This window comes from Camponotus vicinus, unplaced genomic scaffold (genome assembly GCF_025532165.1).
Source record: "Camponotus vicinus isolate PSW18456_S1 unplaced genomic scaffold, iyCamVici1.0 SCAF_5, whole genome shotgun sequence".
Classification (NCBI taxonomy): domain Eukaryota; kingdom Metazoa; phylum Arthropoda; class Insecta; order Hymenoptera; family Formicidae; genus Camponotus; species Camponotus vicinus.
In genome coordinates, this window is record NW_028141977.1 from 20,593,355 (window position 1) to 20,618,841 (window position 25,487).

General features: G+C 33.4%; 4 protein-coding genes and 1 long non-coding RNA gene across 9 annotated transcripts in view; 3 read left to right on the forward strand and 2 right to left on the reverse strand.

The window, feature by feature from the left end:
• Positions 1-2,090: 2,090 nt before the first annotated feature.
• Positions 2,091-7,136, forward strand: LOC145971391 (acyl-CoA-binding protein homolog). 2 transcript variants are annotated; one of them, XM_083098998.1, is made up of 3 exons: positions 2,091-2,232; positions 5,681-5,795; positions 6,622-7,136. In XM_083098998.1, exons 1-3 carry the CDS (start codon positions 2,218-2,220, stop codon positions 6,753-6,755), a joined length of 264 nt encoding a protein of 87 aa, XP_082955124.1. In that variant the 5' UTR covers positions 2,091-2,217; the 3' UTR covers positions 6,756-7,136. The 2 variants fall into 2 exon arrangements, with proteins under 2 accessions (XP_082955124.1, XP_082955123.1); XM_083098997.1 differs by lacking the exon at positions 2,091-2,232 and adding an exon at positions 4,754-4,890.
• Positions 7,137-7,240: 104 nt separating this feature from the next.
• On the reverse strand, positions 7,241-14,307 carry LOC145971384 (cationic amino acid transporter 2). Of its 2 annotated transcripts, none has more exons than XM_083098983.1 (11): positions 14,189-14,307; positions 12,125-12,368; positions 10,730-11,014; positions 10,442-10,546; positions 9,744-10,122; positions 9,296-9,435; positions 9,134-9,236; positions 8,812-8,960; positions 8,561-8,727; positions 8,066-8,174; positions 7,241-7,977 (listed from the first exon to the last, which is right to left on the reverse strand). In XM_083098983.1, exons 2-11 carry the CDS (start codon positions 12,357-12,359, stop codon positions 7,850-7,852), a joined length of 1,800 nt encoding a protein of 599 aa, XP_082955109.1. In that variant the 5' UTR covers positions 12,360-12,368; positions 14,189-14,307; the 3' UTR covers positions 7,241-7,849. The 2 variants fall into 2 exon arrangements, with proteins under 2 accessions (XP_082955109.1, XP_082955108.1); XM_083098982.1 differs by lacking the exon at positions 14,189-14,307 and adding an exon at positions 13,051-13,227.
• On the forward strand, positions 11,827-14,738 carry LOC145971393 (uncharacterized). 2 transcript variants are annotated; one of them, XR_014438866.1, is made up of 3 exons: positions 11,857-11,980; positions 12,051-12,380; positions 12,955-14,738. It is a non-coding gene; the product is annotated as an uncharacterized LOC145971393 (long non-coding RNA). The 2 variants fall into 2 exon arrangements; XR_014438865.1 differs by having other exon boundaries at positions 11,827-12,380.
• Positions 14,330-16,251, reverse strand: LOC145971390 (UPAR/Ly6 domain-containing protein cold-like). Its single transcript, XM_083098995.1, has 4 exons — positions 16,093-16,251; positions 15,894-16,013; positions 15,332-15,510; positions 14,330-15,256 (listed from the first exon to the last, which is right to left on the reverse strand). Exons 1-4 carry the CDS (start codon positions 16,148-16,150, stop codon positions 15,173-15,175), a joined length of 441 nt encoding a protein of 146 aa, XP_082955121.1. The 5' UTR covers positions 16,151-16,251; the 3' UTR covers positions 14,330-15,172.
• Positions 16,252-20,161: 3,910 nt separating this feature from the next.
• The window catches only part of Pkc53e (Protein C kinase 53E), a 60,849-nt gene continuing 55,523 nt past the window's right edge, over positions 20,162-25,487 (forward strand). The window contains exon 1 of one of the 2 annotated variants that reach the window (XM_083098981.1): positions 20,162-21,689. In XM_083098981.1, coding sequence (XP_082955107.1) covers positions 21,505-21,689 — 185 coding nt within the window. In that variant the 5' untranslated portion in view covers positions 20,162-21,504. The remainder of the gene's footprint in view (positions 21,690-25,487) is intronic. The other variant, XM_083098980.1, reaches the window with a different exon arrangement.

Consider the following 25,487-nt stretch of genomic DNA (forward strand, 5'->3'; position numbering starts at 1 on the left):
GATTTTGTATCTATATAATATATCATAATTTGATATTAAAACATATTATTTGATTGCTTGCATAAATGAATAACCATACATTACATTATATACATATGTTATAAAAAATATAAATTCTCTTTTAAATATCTAAATATATGTTTATTTATTGAATATATCTAATTATATATATTTATAATAAATATATTTATTGAATATTCAATAGGCATTCAATAAATATGTATATTTGCGCAAATGCAATCTTTGAGAATATCTAGATTTTTTTAAAAATATATTCCTCTATGTTTTAATAGTTATTTCAAACTTATATCGATTTTATAATAATGTATCATTTTATAATAAGACACAAGGAAATTATATATAACAACGTGTTCAACATCTTTGAAAGTTTAGCAGTGTTATTCCGCATTCTTTCTTCACGGATTTCTCCGTTTTGTTTCCTCAGCGAGTTTTCATAATCAAACTTCTCTCATGTACGCAACGTGACATACCTTTGCGTATTGTGTGCTTACCGCAACATTTTAATATAAATATTGTAAAAATTTTAATTCTAAAGTTAACCATTCATATAAATTATTCAAAGTTAGGTAATTAAATAGATAACGTGGAAAACGAATTGTGCAATGTTAGATTGAAGCACAATTCTGGAAACATGATATCTAATTATCGCTACAATTTAATCGCATTGATGCAAAATATTGTGATTGCGATATAATTGTATGATTGTTCGAGGGAATTGTACAATAGTTTTTTCTGTATAGTAAAATTGTTTGTTTATTAATTACAATACAACAACATATTATATAATTAAAATTGCGAAAAATATTTTTCATATACTGAGAGAGAGAGAGAGAGAAAGAGAGAAGCGGAAAAGAGGGGGGAAAAAGAGGGAGAGAGAGATCGGATAACAATTAAAATAATTGTCAGCAAAAAAGTTTATAATACTTTTCAATGGCCTTTATTCGTGTAAAATTGAAGGAAATATTTTTGCGACTTACGTCTTTAATGAGCAAAATCTATCATAAAAATCGTGTAGAATTATTCGTAATAGTTTCATAAACAGAATTGATGGTGTTTCTTATAGCACCGCAAGTACATATATACATATACAGATATGCACGGATGATGGTGGTATCGATCATGCGCGTCAGAGGTAATCGAGAATTCCTACATTCCTGCACAGGTGAGTCTGGGATGCTGATGTGGCACATTGGCCCCGTTCGCTCTTCGTCGAATACAGCGTGCGTGAGGATCAGCGAAATTATTATTTCGGAGAAGGTTTCTCGCGTCCAAAGTGGAGCACGATGATTAAGTATGATACAGCGATCGATTCATTCAAGAAAAAAAAAGAAATATGAATCATACAGACAATGAAAATAATGTTATATGCTAACTAAAATATGTTAACTTTAATAGTTGTTTAATAGTTGTTGATTATTACATTATGCGAATCTTTCTAATTTGTTCGAAGTAAATTAAAAATCGTGATATTTAATCATTATGTATGAGTCATAAATCTTTATATAAATACAATCTGAAACATGTATCTGCATCATAGAAATATTAGCTAACACGTTGAATATTTCTCTAGTTTCTTTCAAATTGATCATACATGCAATCATCGCTTGTACATTCTTAGATTACAGTTAGCTTGCATGCCTCGTTATCACGTAATAGTTAATTTGGCAGTTAATTTGAGGAACGAATTAGTAATTACGCATCCGCTTCTATTTTAATTATATGATTAAATCGCATTACATCAAATAAAAATTCATTGTTTCAAAAGATAATAATAATATTCAATAAGAGAGATATATAATCATTGTAATTTATATTTTATAAATATATTTCTCCTTCACGCATTTCTTCTCACTACTTAAACTGCATATTATACACACAATTATTTTTTTTAAATAAGTTCTTACGTATATATTAAATATATAATTTTCATTTTATTTCAAAGCATTTATTGTTGTTTTTTAATATCTATATCGATTGATTATCATTTATTTAATACAGAATTTAATCCATGATTAAATTTGCGAATACATGTATAATGGTTTTGTGATAACTTGGAAGTATTCATTCAGGATCTAAATGTGCGCACTCCCCACCTAGTTGATGCTAGAGCAATAAACTCTAAGCGATCAGGAAATGTAGAATCATGATTACTGCCAGTAGACAGACAGCTCGCACTCGAAGCGGATTCACATCGAAATGTCGGTCGATCAGGTATCGTGTTTTATTTGCAATAATAAGATAAATAAATTAAAAGAGATTAAGCCACAGAAATTTATTCTGCAATTATTGATTTCTACAAAATTAATTAATTTACAAAAAAATCATGGATTTTACTTGAAAAGTGTTTGAATAAAGATAAGTGTTTTAATAAAAATGAAATTATTAAAATCTTAACAAAACTACCTATATGATTTTGTTAAAAGAATTAAAGCTAATATAAACGGAATAATATAAAATAGAAAAAGAATCAGAAGATTATTGATGATTAAGAATTTATGAATTTATAAAGTAAAAAAGATAGATTTCTCTAACTTGAATCTTCTTTTAATTTATTTTGTTAATTTGTTTATTTTGTCTAATTTGTTATACAGTGTTTTTCATTAATATGTAAAATAACTGTTGTCAACGTTATCAAGTTGTTTATTTCGAACTGTTGTAATTCATGAGGTCACGCAAAGGTTTTATAGATTTTATAGAGTGTCATTTTCTCTAACGGGGTTTTCTACGGTTGATCTTAAAACCGGTACAGTTTCGCATATTTATAAGTATCTACATCAAATTGATTTTGATTTAGTCTTTCAAGATAGAATTAATATTTTTAACAAAAAGTACTAAGGAAAAGAGTTATATAAGTTATATATAAGAGTTATATAAGGTATATTTAAATTATATATACAATTAAAAATAAAATAATATTAAAAGAAAATTAAGAAATGTGTAAAATAGTAAAACTTATTAATTTATTAACTAATTCAATTTCAAGTAAACTCTATAATACGAAAATTTATAATAAAAATATTAAATATGAAAAATTAGTATTTTATGATAAATTATATCTGTGATTCTTTTCGGCATTTTCATTTAGAAGAAATTGATATTGATATAATCGAAGATATTTACAGAGAAATTTGAGATATTAATGTATTGTATAAATAAAAATTATTGTACAAAATATATAATCACAATTCATGGACATGTAGTAAATATTTGGGTACTCTTAGCAAATCATATCATAATAACTTTGTACATACACATATCACGTGTTATGTTGATCTTTGTATACAGGGTGTCCGATTCCTGAGTGATCAAACGAAAAGTAGTAGTAGATTGGGTCAAACTGAGAAGAAAAGTCTTCTACCATTTTGCAAAATTCGCAATAATTATTAAAAAATGTCTCAGAGTATAAGAAGCGATAGACAGATCGCTTCTCATGCGCTGAGACATTTTTGCCTATAATTTAATAATTATTGCGAATTTTGCAAAATGGTAGAGGACTTGTCTTTTCAGTTTGATCCAATCTACCACCACTTTTCGTTTGATCACTCATTAATCGGACACTGCGAGCGATCTACCGCTTCTCATGCGCCGAAACATTTTTGCTTATTTCTTAATAATTATTGCGAATTTTGCAAAATAGTAGAGAACTTTTCTTCTCAATTTGATCCAATCTACCACTACTTTTCGTTTGGTCACTCAGGAATCGGATACCCTGTATATTATATTATTCTCTATACAGGGTGATTCTGAACAAACGTTTGTCTTTAAAATATCAAATTCTTGAATGAATTCTAAGACGATTTTTCCTCTTGCAAAATTTTGCCCGGAGCTTAGTGTGCGTGTGCGTACACATTCTCACACACACACTGATTGTTACAGTCATCGCGTATAGCAATTAGCTGATCGCGGCGAGTGCCCCACGTAATCGCCTATATCGCGCCGTCCCTGCCTATCTCTTGTACTCGTTCCGTAAGTAGTTAACTATTTTCCTTTATAGTATAAAAACTAAGCTCCGGGCAAAATTTTGCAAGAGGAAAAATCGTCTTAGAATTCATTCAAGAATTTGATATTTTAAAGACAAAGGTTTGTTCAGAATCACCCTGTATATAAAGAGAAGATTTCCTCATTTCTATTAAATAAAAACGACAGCGATTAATCTTTTATTCATAGCTTATCGGACTTATCAGAATCTAAAATTAATTTTAAAATGTGATAAAAATGTTAGAATAATTTTATCTATAAAAAGATTGAGGATTTACAGATAATATACTATTTTGACGAAAACAATGTAATTAAAAAATGTCTATTATTGTAATTTGTTATTAATTAAAAAATTAATTAAAATTATTAATTATGATTTTAGTTTCTAATCATTAAATATTGATAATATAAATATCGTACGTATCATATATTATACATTTACATTATATTATACACATAATCATATATGACCAAAATTATTACACTATTTTCTTTTATAAAATTAAGTCGCATATTTTGATGTCTCAAATTCCTATTTTTTTCTAAAAATTGTAAACAAAGACATTACGATGCTTAATTAGTTTTTCTTGCACGGTTTTTAACTTACACTACTGATATTGTCACAAAATTATAATGGAAAACTTTTGAATACATTCATGAGATGACTATACATGTATAACTGATTATACATGTATTTGCATGAATCAGAGATGTTAATATCTTAAGAAGAAAAAAAGGAACCAGTTTATCGTTCGACCCTGGTATGATAAATTTCACGAGGTGGGGATTAACGTTTTTAACTTACGCATACGATCAATCGTTGGTCACAAAGTCACTTACAGTGCTTACAGAAGAGTCGAACGATTTATTGCAAGAATGTCTTTCGATCAGGTACTGCAAATACATATCCTTTATTCGTTTCTACTCAGTTTGTCGCAACAAATTCAACTTTATCTCGATTTTTCGACATTCTTACGTTTCGCACTAATTTTTTCGGAGTACGTTGCAACAGAAAAGCATCGATAAATTAATTTCAAAAGGGAAATGAGCGACGAAAATCGATCGACGACGTAGCATACTAATTTCGTTGGTCACATACTGCGATCGCGTATAATATTATCGTATGCATTTCTCCGAGGAGAAATTTGGGGCAATTGGTAAATCATAATTTAATCGGAAATAAACTCGTCTGAGGAAAGTTTGGAAATTACAAAGTTTGTAAATTACATTGGTGAGAAATTTCAAAATTGTTTTTCACTAATGTAACTGCAAAAATTTCCTGCGTTACTCATTAATTTTTATGTTCTCTCTCTCTCTCTCTTTCTCTTTATATAAGTTACAAGTAAATTTACTCTTTAGCTTATAATAGCATATAATATTTAAATTTATCGTTTAAATACAAGACTTTGATTCGTGATTTTGCAGTTTAATAGCTGCTTCTGAATCTCTCTCTCTCTCTCTCTTTTTTTTTAATTTTAACGCAAAGTCATCCAACAGATTCAAACGTCATTGCGAATTTTTTTAAGTACATAATCCATATTTATAAACAGAATAACACGTGGTTGAATAGTAGCATAAATTAAAATAGCATTTTTTTAATAAATAACATATATAATATTATTTCTTGATGAATAAGATTAACGAAATATTTTAAAATCACAAACTTGTATTTTCCTTATAGGAATTTGAGGCAGCCGCCGAAGCTATAAAGGCGCTTACGAAACGTCCTAGTGACGAGGAGCTTTTGGAACTTTACGCTTTGTTCAAACAAGCTACAGTCGGTGATAATAACACATGTAAGTTTTCAAAATATATCATAATAAATTTCGAAAATTTGATTCAATTACAAATTATACAAGGTGGACCATTTAATTTTTTAATCAATCCACGCGAATATCTCGAAAAGGAGAAGTTTTTCAAAAAAATGTTTCAGACAAAAATTGTATGGTTTCAAGGGGAGCATAAGATAGTGGCAATTATTTGACCTTGGATAGTCGTTTGAAGGTCACATGAAAGTCACCTTCAAATTCTTAAATGGAAACCCCCATTTTTCATTGCACAATCTTGTAGCTTATCTCGAGAGAATAAAAAAATGAATATTTTATTAGATATTTTATGGTTCATGTAAAATTAAGAAATTATTTCAAGTCTCATAACTCGAAAAGTATTCAATAAAAAAATACTTTATTATAGTGTTTTGAAAAGCTTTCGAGGTAAGCTTTCGAGGTAAGCACAAGAATGTGCAATGAAAAATGGGGATGAAGAATTAAAAATTTGAAGGTGACTTTCATGTGACCTTCAAACGACTATCCAAGGTCAAATAATTGTCACTATCTTATGCCCCCCTTGAAACCATAAAACTTTTGTCTGAAACATTTTTTTGGAAAACTTCTCCTTTTCGAGATATTCGCGTGGATTGATTAAAATAGTCACTCTGTATATCGGAAATATTTATATCACAGAAATAATTATTCAATTGGTTCATATTATAATTTTATTGATATTATAATTAAATCATATATATATATATATATATATATATATATATATATATATATATATATGAAACTAATTATATTATTATATATATTATATAATAATACATATTACAAAATATTTCAGCCAAACCTGGTATGCTGGATCTGAAAGGAAAAGCGAAATGGGAAGCCTGGAACAAGAAGAGGGGCACTACGCAAGAAGCAGCGAAGCAGATTTACATCAATTATGCCAATCAATTGATCAGCAAATATAAGTAGTTTCGTCTATCGTCTTTGAGGAGTTGCGTTCCTATATTATAATTATAAATCAAGTATAGAAATATATTTCTTTTTTTTTTCATGTTTTCTATTTTTAAGTAACCTCGTTACTTACTAGAAAAATTAAAAAACTTTGTAATTTCTCTACAATTTTACCACATTTATTGCATGAATATTCGAAATATCAATTCCAAATATATATGGCTAAATACTATATGACCGCTGAGTAAATAATGAAACAGATAAAATACACTATTGCATATTTGATAAATTTTTATCAATAAATTTCCGCCTTATATAAGCATCTGATACAGGTCACATTCATGTAGACACTAAGTGCTGAAAGCATTTGCTGACCAATAAAATTATATATATAATATACACTTCCACTGACACATTTATCATACAATACCTTCCTGTTCTCTTTCTTAATATATCAAGCATCGATGAAAATAATGCAGCTACAAAATAAGAATTTAACATCGTTTTTATACTTTATGTTGTTTTATTATAAATTGCAACGAGTACAACAATAAGGAAAATTTATTGTATAAAATATTTTTGTATTTTATTTATAAATTAATTTATTTAATTAAATGTATAACACATTTCTCTATGCTACATAATTAGGTTTTAGGTGTGAGTAATTTATTTTACGGAAATAGCTTTTTGAATTACTAGATTAATCTTTTATACATATGATATTATTTTCTTTTTGATTGTTATTGTATTTACTTTGTTTATCGGTATATTCTACTATTTGACTATATTCGCTTTTTTTACTTTGATTATTGACACATATGCCTTGATAAAATTTTACTGATATACCAATATATAGCAAAGTAATATCTTTTTTATTATTTAATAATAAAAAAAGAAGAGAGAGAGAGAGAGAGAGGGAGGGAGAGAGAGGGGGAGAGAGGGGGAGAGAGGGGGGGAGAGAGAGAGAGAGTGTGTGTGTGTGTGTGTGTGTGTATGAACATATAATATCTTACATTATATAATATCTTACATTATTTTGTAAGAGTTATCTCATTGATAAATTCCAATCAATAAATTAAAATAAAACGAGATATTTTTATAGTCATCTTTTATCACAAGGCATGAGAAGAATCAGCGTCTCTCCATGAATTATCTTTAGTTTTATCGGTTGATCTCGCCAGCAACTTCATTTGTCGAATATTACTATGCCGTATGCCATATGAGAAATATATAACCAAGCCTACGCGATAAAACATATAAAATAATTCGATACATTTAATTTAATACATTAAGAAATTTATATTCACCTGTCTCTTGCATAAACTTACCAACTATCATCCACACGGCAAATCGTACCCATGTCATAGCGTCCAACATCATCATAAGATAAATGTTGATGAGTATACTAATCGCCGGCAAGAATGGTACCAACGGCACCTAACACAACAGGCGTATAATGATTACTTAATAAATGTTATGGTTCCAGTAATGTTTAACTATTTAACTATCAGTTCATAATATTATATACTCTCTTATATTCTATATTATATACTTATGTTCCATATACAAGAAAAATGATGAAACATTGATAATATTATTAATCAAAATGTGACGATTTTCGAGATAAGATAAAATTAAGCTTAAGATTAATTTGAAATTTGATATGTACTCATAAATAATATTCAATAATAATAAAAATTAAAAAAAATATTTTGCACGATTCCACATATTGACAGATTATGGAAGATATTATTAAGATATTAAGATATCAATATAAGAATCATATACATATAAAAAATAGATATAAAAAAATAATATCATACCGAGAATGTGAGTTTCTTGCCGGAAACTGGTTGGAGATAAATGAACCAAAGAGTAAGAACGAGTGCACCGATTAAAACGGCAAGTGGTACCACGAAAGTCGCTTTTCCGGCGCTGATCTCAGTTATATACGTTGATAACAGAGTAGCGATACCAAAACAAAGAACAACTGCAAAAGAATTTGTAGTGTATGTACTACATTAGATTTTTTGAGATATTAAATTTATGAAAATGAAAATACAATGAACCTTACTATAACAAAATACGAGAGAAGTAACGATCTGTGCCGTAAGTTTTGTGGAATGATTTAATTTGTTCGCGTTTACCAATTGTCTCACGACGAATGTGAAAGTCCTTGGATCACGATCGCCTTTCTTCTCATATGCTTCGCTTTCTTCGTATCTGCAAAAGAAATATATATTAGTTATTTTTATTAATCAATGACAAAAATTGCATTTAATTATTATGCTGATCAATTTGTATAATTTTTATATTAATCGACACTTTATTAATTTTCTTTAATTCTTGAAAAGTTAAACTGTGGACGTAAGATTAATCTAATTATGATATCTTACCGTAAAATAAGTACACAAGAGGCCACAATCGAATATGCCAGTAGCGTACCGATACTCATCATATTGACTAATTGCGTGAGTTCAAATATCGCCGCTAGAATGCCTATAATACATCATCAAAAGATTATATCGCCTGATTGAGGATAAGATATGTGGACGAACCTGTAAGAAGCCCGGCGGAAAGCGTGCCCATGAATGGAGTTTGGAATCGTGAGCTTACTTTGCCCATCCACTTGAAGATTAATCCGTCTGAAGCCATAGCATAGATTACTCGCGGCAGCGGAAACATCGCACCTAAGAGACTAAAATAATTGATAAATAGAAGGAAATGTTGCTCTCTCTTCATGTTCCAAAAATATGTTAGGTAGAAGAAATGTAGAACATATATATAAAATTTATGAATATATATATATTTTTCTAATAATATCAAAGATTTTTGATTCAAATTTGTTTTTTTATAAAATAACAAAAGAATATCGTTAATTATCTATATGTTACATTTGCAAAAAAGTTAAAACACTTTTATAGTGTTCAATAGTGTATGCAAAAAATATAAATTTTTCTCATTCATTTTTTAATTTAATGTATAACGAAGGTTATACAATATTACCTGGAGCATAGTCCGCAAATTGCTCCGATCGACACGAGCCACTTGGCCCAGTCCCATCCTAATGTCGTGAACAAATGTGGGAACGGTGCTTCGGGATTTTGCTCGTAGTACGGTAACACGGTGGTAAGGACCATCGAGACGCCAAAGTACGCCAGAAAGACGATCATCAGGGACGCGACAATCGCTATGGGGATAGATCGTTGCGGATATTTAGCCTCCTCTCCCGTAGTTGCCACGCAATCGAAGCCGATGAATCCGTAAAAACACGTGGCCGCGCCGCTTATGATGCCCGATATGCCATAAGGCGCGAAACCGCCGGTGCCAAACTCACATTTTGTCTCGGTGCATTTAGGCTCCGTCTTCCAATTACTAATTTTAGCTGCAAATTTTATATATCTTTATGTCTATCACTATCTTAACTTATGAGTTTATATATATAACAATTTTTCAATTATTTTATATTCAATATATTTATATTTATATTTTATAATTATATTTTATATTTAAAGTATTAGCATTAATTATATTATTATCATTATTTTTATCATTAACAGTAATAATAATATGTAGTAGTTTAAATATTAAATTACAAATTATCATCAAAAAATATTGTAAAATTTGTACATGTAGATTATTATTAACTCAATGGTTTTTTCAAGATATGTGAACAAAAGAGATAAATTTAAATGAGCGCTTACCTTTAGTGGAACCGGCGATTATGACGAAAAGTACGACAAAGAGATTCACCAACGTAAAGACGTTGTTTGCTAGCGAAGATTCCTTGGCTCCAAAAGCAAGCGCGACTACAAAAGTTATTGCACATTATTTCAGCCCTTTTTATAATTGCTACGCGATTACGTAAACTTATAAATTAATAATAGAACTTGTATAAAAGATACAATAGAGATATTGAGGAAGGTCTTTTGGATATTTTGTCGATCAAAATACATTAAATTGAGTTAGTTGGAGATTTATTTTCTTATCACCTGAAAACACCAGAGTGATGCCAAATGCGAAGAAGTCTAGATATGATGATAGATAATTAATATCGATATGTGCCGCTGATTCGAAGGCATTTCTCATGCTATTGTTGAAGAGCGCGTCGACATATGTGCTGAGACCGCGTACCACGCTAGCTGAGCCGATGACGTACTCCAGAATTAACGTCCAGCCGATGAGAAATGCAACAAACTCGCCCATTGTGACGTAACTGTAAACGTACGCGGATCCAGCACGCGGCACTCGTGCTCCGAATTCTGCATAACAGAGTCCTGGAAAGCAAATAACGTGTGCAACGTATTAAAATAATAAACACAAAATGTAAAAAAAAAATATATATATATGTATATGTCAATTATTTAAAAAAAAATTTAATTTTTGTCAACAAATATTAAGAACCGATATATGGACATTTAGACTCAAATAAATTTCCTTGTTTTTATCACAGAGGATAATTATAATGTTAAATACAATTTAATGATAATTTGATGCGAAAATTTATTGCATTTGCAAATACAGTTGAAGACAAAATTACAATTGATACTAGTAACTAATTTCAAAGTAATTTTTTTAAATTAGAATAATAAGTTACTATTTTTTTTTGACTTTTTAATATACATTTTCATCTGAAAAAAATTTTTACAAAAAAATCGGACTTTATATAAGCTTTATATAAAACAAATCTTATGCGCTATTTTTGGACTAAAAAATGTAATATAATTCGAATTATATTTATTTTTTAACATTTTTTTTAACATTTTTTAACAACATGAATTGCTTCAGCTCTATTGATCGATCAAGATTTATATTTTGATACATTTAATAACTATAATAGACACTTTTTTGAAAATGAACTTATGTGAAATTATATAATAAAACTTTTATAATGATGATATGCATGTACAACATTATTATTTGTCGAATACACGAAATGATTGGATGCGAGGCTTATCTTAAAATTATCGACTACTTTATCAATTGGGATATCTTTTTCTAAGAATCTTTAAACTAAACGTGTTAAAAAATTTACCTCTGTTATGCAATGCAAAACTGGGTGATTTTTTTTTATCAGTATCATTTTCTGCAAAGCTTGCAGCATTTATAGCGGGACTCAGGTTTGCTTAGATAGCAACGAGAGTTGAAATAAGACCGAAGATAGACATGCTCATTATTTATTCAACATTTAATCTTGTATATCTTTTTTGCGAGATATTTTCTTTATCAAACTGTTTGAGAAAGTAATAAAGAAATGTTCGAAATGTTCGCTGGAGAGAAATTATGCTGTAATAACCGAAAGATTTGTATCAGGAGGAAGAAATCGATAAAGTAGAATAAGCGTATGGAATGGTCTCTTATCTTTGTAAGCTGATAGGAGGATATACCTGCAAACATCGATGCTATCGCAGCGATGGCGAATGAAACGACCACGGCAGGACCAGCAGTGGATCTTGCAACAGTTCCTGCCAAGACATACACACCTACTCCCAAAGTGGAGCCAATTCCTAAGGCTGTGAGATCGAGAGTCGACAAAACTCTCGCTAGTTTAGAGTCTTGAGAAATGTCCACCACCTTTTTGCGACTAAACACCTTGTACACATCGCGGACTTTCCACTTCATGTTATACAACTGAAAAAGAACGTATGCATGCAATTAATAAAATTTAAATAGACATTAATAATATCCATTAAATAGACATTAATAATATCTATAAGTTGATTGGTCGAAAGACCTTGTGGGATATTTTCAAAATTTTTTAAATTAAAGGAAAAAAATTGCATAAAATTATAATCAATTAAAATTAACATTACCCAGGTAGAACATGAAACTCATAATGACATCATTATGACGTCATCATGATTTTATTTATCACTTAAAAGTTACCTAAACAAAAATGATTAAAAAATGAGTTAAAGATGACAAAAAGAATTATAAATTTTTAAGTTCAATAATCGCATTATATAATTTTAAAAAGATTATGTTGTTTTTTCTAAAATGACTTTTAGGTGACGTCATAATGATGTCATTATGAGTTTCATGTTCTACCTGGGATATTCACTATCATTTTGTAATAACGATCAAGCTTCGGACTAATTGTATTATATAAATAACTGCAGTTATGTAATAAAACATTAGTTGCTTCCGAAGATGTAACCGTTAACAAGTATCACAAAGAAATTCTTCTTATTTTTATAATTTATTTATATTATTCCAGAGAGATATATGTTTTGAGAAACGATATTTCTGTGAATGCTATTTATAATCATGGTCGGTATAATTTGCGAGACAAATTGCATAATTGGCCACTTACCATGACGAGTTTTGTTAAAGCACAATCCATTTTTCTGTCAGGAAAATGTGAGAATCTTAACAAAAGGAATTGTGCAAACTGACCGTTGAACGGTTCGCGCGCAACTAAAGAGACCTAAAGTATTTTCATATCACGAGACGACGTATTGGAGCCCGAGGCGCCTGCTTAAGTGGTCAAATTGTCTCGCTGCTAGTATACGCAGAGCTGCAATGGCAGCTCTAGTAAAGCAATTGTCTATATTTATCACTAATAAACATCAATATGAATACGAACATTCTTTCTTCACTTCACTTAAGCATTTCCAAGAATCGAATTAAACGCTCCCTAAATTCGGTTGGATCTATTTGAATGATTAATGTTACGTCAATATTAGATTTTGTCAAGTTTGTATTAAATTTTTAAGTATTTCGTATCAATCGGATAAAAATTTGTCGCTGAATGTTAATTATGGAGGGAAAACAAGTCTAGCCGTAAAGTATCTTATTTGAGTGTTATGTGTAAAATTGAATAAAATCTGATTTCGATAACGAAATCTCATCTCGAGAAATGTTTCTCTCTTTTTTTAATTATTTGACATTGAAAACATCGATAACATTAAAAAAAAAATTTATAATAAGCCTTGGATGCGATGTGTTATAAAATGTCAGATTATTGTGAATAAGATAAGGTCATATATAGATACATGTCTATTATACAATTAATGTACGCTAAATAGACTTTATACTAAATTTGCTAATACATGTTACTCATTTCCTTTATGTATTTTTAAGTGCAACGCGCGCATGTAAAGTATGCATGTATTATAATAATGCTTCAAGTTTTTTTAATTTTAAAAAGTTTACAATATAAAAAAATTATACATTTTATAATACAAAAAATCTTCCTGTCAAAAGTTTTTTCTATTTTTTAAGCTCATTTTGAGCAATATATTATATTTATATTTCACGACAAAACAAAAGACAGAAATTTATTTTCTATTTTCCTTGTTAATGTATATATATATATATATCTTAATATTAATTTTTCAAATACATATTTTCTGAACCATAAAAATTATAATAGTGAATCTTATTCCGAATTATAGATCGTCTAAGGTAAGCTTATATGTGATAACGTTCGCGCGATAATGTGTACTTACTTGATTGTTAACAACGTAATGTTCTCGGTTGTACGCGAAACCGCTTCACTGTAATTACTGCAGTCGCACCTGAACGTCACTCTCGATTATACTGGCAATATACAGGGTGGCGCGACGATCTTGAAATTGTTTCCACAAATGTAATAAACGAATGTACTTTCTTTATTTTGCTTATCTCTGTGCAGATACCGATTATCCGTTATACATGATAATATGATCAATCATAAACAAGACACGTCGGTATGTATTCCTTGGGTTCAGCGTCCCCAATTCGTATTTTGTCATATGAGCTTTACTAGATTGTAAAAACAAGTGATTCCAGGGATTGATAACATTGAATACAATTTCAATATCGCATATTTACTACTTAATTACTACTTCTAAATTTTTATCTCTCTTAAATTGTTATCTCTATTATAAGATTAAACGCTAGTTGTTATTAATATAAATATAATTTTATTGAAAAATGGACGGATATCTATATTATGTATATATAACATTTTTTGTGTATATATAATATTTGTTAAAATATACACGAATTTTTTACATACGTATGTATATGTATAGAATATATTATAACAAATGGAACATTGTTCCAAATGGACGGATTAAATGTCTTACAATATAGTGTTAAGATCAGATATAGAGATTTAAACTTGATAAATATTTGTGACTACATTAACTACTATAAATGCATTTACGTTTGCATGAATAATTTACGTGAATGTGAACACTTATTATAATACTATTATTATAAAACGATATTGCGAGACAAGACTGTATACAATCTAAAAAATCAGATTTCTGAAATGTAATGCATTCAGACATATTAGAAAAATGTAAAATTATCTCTACATGTAATATTTGTCAATTATCGTCGTTGTAAAAAAAAGATTTTTCATCTGTCAGTCTGGAATGCTGAGATTGATTACTTGTTAGCTGACTAAAACGTCAACCTCAATCATTTCTGCAAAATCATTGTCATTAAAACCTTAATGTGCCCAACAATGAGATCAAAATTGTTATGGCAAATATTCCCTTATATAGTTTTGTTTCGTTTCCAGCAGACTGAAATAAGTATGAAGTATTTACTTATATAAATTGTGTTTCAAATTACTAGAAACGCAGAAAAATAATACTTACAATAACGTAATAATTACATCTGTCACCTTGACAGCAAGAAAAACACTGCCAATCTAGGTACCAGATATAAGTACAATCAGACATACTGTTTCGCTGCGATCTCTCACATTCCTTTTTAGTGGCGCACCTTTTAGATACGTAAAACTGTTTCTTGGCACCCTGAGTCCAATACGGCGTACCTATAACAAACATTAAACTTGTCATGTTGTTAAGAAAATTTTATTGTATAAAAATTCAACATCAAGCACATTGTACCAACTTGTTATACTTAGAGATAACTCTTTGATTTGATATTCCTCTTAAAAACTGATAAAAATAAGGTACTCGTATTGCTTCTAACATTCTTCGCATTGTTATTCAAGATAAAGATATCAACGCTCCAATTAACTAAATGTTTTTTTTATCGACTTCAATCAAAAAATGATTAAACGATAACTGTCGATAATAATCAATAGTAATTGATTTAAGTTAAAAGATACAGATAAAAAGAACGTGTTTGAGCGAAAGCTCACATAACCTCAAAAAAAAAGACTGCGTGTTAAATGCAGAAAACTAAACTTACTGCCCCATCTGATATCCGTGAGACAAGAATCTTGTCCCTGTTCGCAGGTTTTAATAGTATTGAGACACTTATCCTGATTGCCCTCCTGATCCGTGCAAACGTAACATTCCAGGGCGTGGCCTGCGATAAAAATATTACAAGGAATAACAGAGGGTGAAAAAGAAGAGAAAGATGGAACGATCGAAATTTTATCACTTACCAAAGGACACACACGTGATAACGAGTAGCGCGAAATGCCATTTCGTGAAATTCGGCATTTCGGAAAATCGATTACGCGATTTATCGAAAGACACGACGAGCAATCCACGATCCGCCAACTTTGAACATAGCTGATAGATCTTTGAATCGGTGACGAATCATCACAAAGGAGCGTAAAGAAATCTGTGAGCGCCCCTCAGAATTCTTGCTGGAAATTCAAAACTTGAAAAAGCATTTATTCTCGTTTTGCGTGATATTTTATTAGTTATTAAAAGATAATCAAATATAATATTTAATTACTTGGAAATTTTCTTAGTTTTACAGTACCAGTATTTTGGGTAGAAAAAGGCAGATTAGTTTAAACGCGAGGCGATCAACTACTTTATCCCGCCCCTGTTGAAAGTTGTCATAGCATATGAAATATATAGATAGAGTTTATTCTGCAATGAAGGAAGATCTGTTGTAAGTTGACGGGGGAGGGGGAAGGTGGAAAATAGTGTAAATAAAAATTTTAGTGTGTGTATCGGACAATTCGAAACATTATCCAAAAGGTATGATTGAACATCTCAAGCTAAACCGAGTCAATTCGAAAAAAGGAACCGAAGAAGATCGCATTTCGAGCCAAGGTCGCATTTTAAAATGCACCTCACTTGTGTCTATTTCTATTCCTTATATTCGTGCCCATGTCGACAGCTAATGCATCGTCTATGTATCTTATATGCCATGGAAGTTATCGATGAGATCGGCCAGTACCGCCATCTCATAAAATTCAAATCTTATTCTTCGACGTTATTCGAGAAAGATAATTTTCTTCGTCAAATACATAAAAAAAAAAATATTGTCAATATTAATGGCGGTACTAGTCACAAAATGGCAAGTAGCATATTTGTTAATTAAATTTAGATAGTAATAGTATTAAAATCTAAAGAATATTCCCTCCTCCCCGACATGTTTCGTAAAATTTTATTTTTATATAGATTTCAACTTAATACTAATAATAATGTAATGGATTTCAATTTAATATAATAATATAATAATATAATGGGGGGATTTCAACTTAATAAAATTGTTCAACTTAATAACATTTATATACTTCATAACATTATTTTCGTTTAATATAGTTATTCTAAAACGTACTGAAACTTTTCAGCATTTATTTGTTTTCGAAATAATCTTGTATGTGATTATACAATATATTATATATAGCAAATTATAAATTGCAATAGAATTCGTATATTGCAGTTTTATATTTTAAGAATTATGTTTAAACTAAATTTGATATTATATTTATTGAAAATAAATTTTCAATAAATAATCAGTTTTAATAAAGTATGTATTGTATAACACAAAATTAATTTTACAGCAACATCGTTCATGCATTACCTTTTCGAAAATCGATACGTTTATTTTTAACTCAAACCCTAAAGATTTAAAAAAATTATAAAAAGTTTTTGACTGCCAATTAAATATTATAATCATATAAATCTACTGTATGTGTGTTTTCACATATTTTATAAGAATATATAATATCTAAAATAATAATTATAATGATATATAATTACTTTTTGTTTATGAATATTATTGTTTAATATTGTTTATATTCTTTTTGTTTTATTCATTAATCTCTGAGCGCTATCTAATAGATAATATATACCAATTAATTTTATAGTTTCTTCATCTATTTATATCTTAAAAAATATGCGTTCTAATTATTACTACTAATCTTATTTACAAAATGTAAACACACTCTGATACAATTCATATAATAGTGTGCATATGTGTCGCATATAAATTTCCTCGTATGGATTTATAATATTTCTCCTGAATTTAATTTGGGATCTATGCAAATCACAAATTACTTTAATGCGATACACTGAGCGAAAATTACGTATGTAAATCTTTAGTCGTCCGAAAATGCTGGTGCATGCGAAAATTTACGTATCTATCAAAAACTTGATTAGCGCATAAATGTGAATTCTGTAATTTGATAATCTGTATTATATTATCGCGCATGAGTAATATAGAGTATCGACGAGGAATGCAGATGACCGTATAGGCGCGTATTGTATCGCATGCAAATATTTCTCGAGCGAATTATACAATACAATTGGTAACGTGCTCGATCGATCGAATCGCTCGCTATAATCCGCGGGAATTCGCGGGGATGAGGATTCGACGGACGTAGGAAAATGACCGAATCATTTCATGTCGTTATAAATCCATCTCGAAAATCCCTTCATCCCGCAGCATCGCATAATGTCATGGCTTTCGCGTGACACAACCGCCACGTTCTCCCTCGTAAAAATTCCAGGATAAAGAATGCGCAAACATTTCTAATCGCTAAATCGTGTACGAGATAAAAATGTCATTACGTTAATGAAACGTTCAAAAGTCATGTTTCGGAAATAATCAAAATTAATTTCTTGCTCGATAACTTGTAATCAAAATTTCTAACATATTTAATTACACGATAATCGCGTAATTAAGACTAATTAAGATTTGAGACTAATATTTCAGTTTAATTGATAATTAATTGCCACACAGATAAAGAGAGAGAGAGAGAGAGATATTTATCGGACAATTTTCTAAATAGATGAGCGCTTGATTTGCGTGGGAGAAGCATGTCCTGAACTGGGAATGAACCTTTTACGCTCGGTACTTGGGTGGTCCTGTAGGATGTCCTGCGGACATTCTGGGACACAGGGCGCGCACACTTTCCACCCGAGTGTATGTGTGTGTGGGCGCCCGCGCTCACACAACTTTCTCTCTCTCTCTCTCTCCCTATGCATGGTCAGGTTATTAAAAATAGCCCAGGGGTATTATTGACCCGCGCGTCACAACTTGGGTTACAGTCTTTCCGGTTGACCGGCTTAGGCTCAAACTATAGGTCGTCTCTCGAAATGCATTACAAGTTGCGAGCCTGGCGACTTTTAGCTGTACCGATTTCTATCTCATCTCTCTCTGCCACGGCTTCCTTTTCTAAACGCGGCTTAGTCCATATTTCTGCGTCTTCCAGGGGAGGAACCACGATCGATGGCCGGTTCTTGATGAGCAAGATAGTTTATCGGTCCGAATGAAACTCGACAGATGAGGCTCGCATAAATTTGTCGCATTATCATCGAATAAGATCGCGTTACATTATTCTATCATCGTGGCACGCGCGGCCAATCCTCCCTTGGTGAAATTCCGTGTCATCGATTTTATTATCATTCTGCCGTTCGCGTGTAAAGTCTGTCTCAGTCTGAAGCTAGAGACTTTTCTATATATTTTTTTTAATGTACTTTAGACACGTGTTCAAAACGCGAAAATTGCATCATTGACATATGTCAGCCGTAAAATTATGTATCTGATTTTTATCCGTAATCTAATTTTTGGCTGTACGCTATAATTTTTATATCTAAGAAATATTTGAAAGAGAGATTACTATTGAAGTTAGACATTTGTAAAAAACATTTTAAATGTATAAAAAAAAACAGTTAATATTAAAATATCGGAGGAACAAATAAGAATGAACGGTCCCGCGATTAAAGTAAAGCCAACATGGATGAATAGAATTTTAATTAAAATATAAATATTTATAAGATATATTATGAATGTTTCCAGGAAATGAGATGTAAATCCCGCGCGTACGCGATCATAGTTCATCCCTTTGGAAGCCGCGATCGCGGGAGGCCGTGACGCCAAGAATGCGAGATCGTCCGACACCGTTTGACACTGGACGGCGTCTGACGCTGGACCGCGATCACCGTTCGCGGTGGACAGCTGATCGACGAACGAGCGGAGCGCCCGGAGCGCCTCGTGCGTTTCCGCGGGCGAGTCGAAAAGATCCGAGCGATGCGATTCCGGAGCGGCGTGAAGTTGCCGCGTATGCATGTTAAATCGCCGATAGAATCGTCCACCCGCAGGGACTTGATCCCCATCTCGTGTCTCGCGTCCCGGTTTTCGGTCCAGCACCCGATCGAGCATCCGCGCTTAGACAAGAGAGAAGAGAGGAGAAAGGGAAAGGGAGAAGGGACACGCGCGAAAGTCTGGTTAAAGCGGGAGGGGTGGCCGCCATCATCCTTCCCCCGCTCGCGGGGAGGATTCCGCGCAGGAAAGGGAATAAGGGAAGAGCACGATGCGGACACCTACAGGAAGGAAGGAAGGAAGGAAGGAAGCGAGCAAGAAAGGGGAAATATCGTACGCGCTTTTTCTTTCGCCATCCCCCGTCACCCCCCTTCGCCGATCTCGCCGCGTGCGACTCGCGGCTCTCGTGGCCGCCGCCGTCGTTGGTCGAATGTCGATATTCGAGTGCGCGGCGCAAGCTGAGCAGTGCCGAGCCGCTGCGCCGAGAGTCTAAAATTATCAGGTAGTCCGCGCGCGCGGCTTCCACGTTTCGAGGCGGGGGAAAAGAGAGAGAGAGAGAGAAGAGGGAAAGAACGGAGGCGCAGCCTTCGCGCCGCGAAACGGACGAGGATGGTCCGCGACGTGAAAAAGAGAGAGCGATACGTTACGCGATGGCTAATCCGGGAGAGAGACGAGAGAAATTGGTGCGAGCGAGTAGGGGAAGAAAGAGGGAGAGAGAAAATCGTTGAGGGAAAGGAGAGAAGTGAGCGTCGAACAAGGAGGAGCGATTCGAGTTTGGCCGATAGAGGGAGCGAGCGAAAGAGAGAGAGAGAGAGAGAGAGAGAGACAGCGCGGTACAATACAGTAATCGCTAGTACAAGTGTAGAATAGAAGCGAGAGAGGGGAAGGCGAAAAGGACGTATTTCACAGGAATGAAAGAGAGAGAGCGAGACCAAGTTGAGTGGATGCCGGGCGAGCGCGGGGTGCGCGAGAGAGAAGGAGAGATTCCCGCGCAAAATTGGAGCGAGACGAGCGGACAGATCGGAGCGAAGGCGCAGCGTCTGGTGGAGCCGCGAGAGGGAGAGACGACGTCGCCGTGAGACGAGGCGCGGGAGGAGAGTCAGCAACGTCGCCGTCACCGTCGCACGCAGCGGGAGAGTACGCTACCTGGCACCTAGGCACGCTGGACAGCTCGAGCGAACCGCGCGCGCTGACGTCGACGGAGAGCGTCGAATCGTCCCGTCGTCTCTCTCGCTCGCTCTCTCCGTCCCCTCCATCCCGCCTCCTCGCCCTCTTTCTCACGCCCCCCTCTCCGTCATCCGTCAAGCACCGCGCGCGCGAGACACACCGTCGTCGGTCGGTGCGCCGTGTGACAGCTTCCGCGCGCGAGTCCGATCGCCGTCGTCCTCGTCGTCGACAGCTTTCCGTTCATCGCGACAACTGAGTGCCTCGCCTCTCGGACGCGAACCGCGGACGAGGCTCCGGGAAGGTCGGCGTCGTCCCCGGCGAGGAGCCGCGTAGCTCGGGACGCACCATCGACGTCGATTGATCGTCGATCGGTAGCAGCGGCATCAGCGGCGGCGGCACCATGGCGGACGATCCGGAGAACACGTGCGAGGACTTCTTCGGGGCCGGCAACACCTTCGCCAATAAGCTGCGGGGCCGCAAGGGCGCTCTCAAGAAGAAGAATGTTTACATGGTCAAGAATCACAGCTTCATGCCAAGGTTCTTCAAGCAGCCCACCTTCTGCAGCCACTGCAAGGACTTCATATGGTGAGTAGCATACTAGTACGATATTGTTATCGTGGACTCTTCGTAAACTTTGGTCGTCCTGCGCGACGCGTCGGTTGCTTCCTGTTGCTTGATATCGGAGGCATCGGGACGCGTTGATTGGCTCGTTAATTTTTTCCACTGTTGCGTCTACGATACATCGTACTATGCGATGAATCATTAACTAGAATCGATTAGCCTTCGCAAGACGTTGTTTCTCAACTTCTGACGGTGCATTAGCTCGGGAGAGGAAAACCGAGATACGCGATAAAAATTTCCGTTCCGAGGAAGAAAATTTCTATCTTAAGGATTTCGCTCGAAACGATGAGACGATTCGAGCGCGATTCGCTAAATTCGCAACTTTTTCGGATTCACCGCCTAACTATGCGTATGTTCGGACGTTACTCTATTCGTATTTTCAGCTTTCTGACTCTGTTACAGTTGTTACTATCATTAGCCTCTTATTATACGAGCGCGTTCCCTCGAAAACACAGAGGCTGGCGTGTAGCTTTTACTCTCCATACGTAAACGTATCTATGCGTTGGATACGTTCCAGTAACGATCGAGTTTGCATCCCCGGGAGAAGAGCAGGTGAACGCCTCGGGGGGGAAGCTCATCACGGGGGGATAGCTTGGATAGGCCTGTTCGACTAACGAGAAATGTTTATAACGTGTTCGTAACTCTGTTGATTTTGCGATATACGCGGAATTTCGACACGACGTGTTTCTAGCGACATTTAAGCTTAAATTCCTTCAAATAGGATTAAATTCTTTCAAATTATACCCGCTCGAAATTTAAATTAGAAATTTAATAGCAATTATAAATATTTCTACAAAACGAGGAAATTGAAATAATTTTTTTAAATTTCGAATCGTCGGTGAATTTCTATTTTTTATTTGTTTATATATATATATATATATATATATATGTATATGTATAATATTATGTATATTATTTATATATTATATATGTTTTATATATATATATATATATATATATATATAATATAATATATAAATAAATATGTAATATATATATAAAACATATATAATATATAAATAATATACATAATATATATAAATAATATATAATATATATTGTATATATAATATATAAATAAATTTAATTTTCTGTTTTCATATGAGACAACTATAGTATATGAGGTATCATTGCTTTATTTAAAGCTGATTGTAAATATTGCGATCGAGGACGATCGACGACGTTATGCATTCTAATCTCGCCTCTCGTTTATTTTCTTCTTTGATTTCGTTAATCGTAGATTTTTGGACCATGAGTTTTTTTTTATGTTTACGGTATTATATACAATGAAAGATTAATATAATCTCTGCCGGGTGACATATGTCATCCCACAGTTATATATAACTGAGTATCTCTACTCAATTAACATCGATGTACAGTTCATATAGAGAGATATCGTATAATATTTCATTCTTTTTCTTGATATTTTCACGCTACACGCGTTGTATACAATAATCCCTTTGTTGTCAAGATCGCGTATGAAAATTTTTAGTATCATAAAATCGCACCGAGAGTGTTCATAACGAATGGAAAGCAGGAGAGCCTTCGTCCCGCTGTCCCTCTCTCTCTCTCTTCATTAGATCGTTAATCTGCTTTTGTGCATGCCGCTTCTAGCTATCTTCGGACCTTTGATAGCATATTGATAATAGAGTTTGGGGTTAATTATAAGTAGAGACACTCAATTCCCTCAGGGCAACACGGCCTTTTTCCGGTAACCTCGCCCACACTTTGCAATTTAATGGCATTAACGTAGACTTTTGTTTTCTTTTTTTTCAATTGCGACCCTTAACAAAAATATATATACATATATTAATTCATCTGTTAATTTAAAAAATAAAAAATAATTTCTTTTCATGGATTCTTTATAGATGAAATCATTTATATGCAAACATTAATTTCTTTTCTATACCGCAATTCGTCGTGTAAGGAATCGGTTCACGAGGGTCGCCCTGGCGTGTGTTTACCCGAAACTTCATTGATCTTTCGTAAATGTTTACGGGACTAATGGGGCCGATGTGCTGTAACACATCCAGTTCCTTCTCGCGTCACGACGAGATACCAGTCATCTTTCTCTCTTCGTCGTGACAGACACAGATACATAAATCCAGTCAATAACGGGTCGACCAATAGTTAAACGCTCCGGCCTTGACGCACTCGTACTCGTTCTTCCTCCATCTGTCCGAATTAGAAACCACTCTACCGCGATACGAGAAGCGGCGACGCTGTTGAAAAGTGTGCGCGCGCGTTTTTACGAAATGCGTGCGTGCATGCGTGCGTGCGTGCGTGCGTGCGTGCGTGCGTGCGTGCGTGCGTGCGTGCGTGCGTGCGTGCGTGCGTGCGTGCGTGCCGACCTCCCATGGAGCGCTTTAGAGGAAACCTCGGCTCACCCTCCCTCGATATCATATTGACGAGAAAATTTGAAGTCCATCTCGATGACAAGGTACAATTGGGTCGTTCGGTCCACGAATGGTGTGAATTTATCTCCGTCGCTTTCGGAAATGGAACGTTTCGCATTTAGTCATAATCGTGAATTTCCCAGCTCTATTAAAGTAATTTTCAACTCGTTGTAGGATTATAGCAGTGGCGTAATTTTACAATGAAATTCTAATTAATACGCCACTTTAATTAGTAAGCAGGGGATATAACACTACAGCGATTTATCTCGCGTATATATTATATGTACGTTCGAGTTTGAGAATTTATGGATTTTTCAATTTATTATTCAAATTACTCGCACATAATTTTGCAACATTCATTATTTTGCAACGCTATTATTTGAATCTTTAATTTTACATACGCTATCTCATTCTTCTCTATTTTTATTCTAATGTAATGAGTTTTTATTTAGCAAGGAAAATGTCTCTTGGGTTTTTCATAGATAGTACTTTATTTATTTATTTATACGCGAAGAAAGGTAGAAAGAATAATATAAATAACATAAAGCTCAACTATTTTTACGTGGATCCTCTAAATATTTATGTAAGCAACAATTTGTGCGAAATTTCATTGACATATAATAATTATAATCAATCTTTCAAATCTCTTTTAAATTGGAATTTTTTTCAAGGATTAAAAACGATTAATCCACAATTGATGTATTTTTTTTAAATCTGTTCTATTTCAAATATAGAATGACACTAGTTGTATTCGATTCAAGATATCGATTCACGATATCTTGAATATAACGTTGACATTTGCGACATCAAAACAGATTAGGATAGATCCACTTGGACATTCTATCATATTCGTAACGACAGCGATCAAAACTATTCATTCACTCGCGGATAGAAAAATTAATGACCAACTATTTTTGCTAGATTATCGACAATTTTTATTTACGCAAAGTTGAAGCATTTTTTTAACTTTGTCATCTGCCACTTTAATCACACTGATTTACATTCGTCGAATTCGTGAAATGATATCTTTCTTTATCTCATCCCGAAATTCGCCCGATATCTAAAACAAGCCTGCTATCAACCGGACGATACGTAAAAATTTGCGTATGTCACGATGTTCGACGATGATCGACGATTGTCCTCGTTGCCTGACCAATGAATCTTGACGAATAATGATTCGCACCGTCACATTTATTACATAGTGTTTTGCGATCGCGATGGCGAAATGCATTTTACAACGATGCAACATCCCCGGGTCGCTCCCGTCATATGCTTGCACCCCTACATCGGTCTCTTCGACCAGTCTGCACTTTCGCTCATACGTGCCCGATATCCATGCTCGGATCAAACATTCGTTATTGATGTT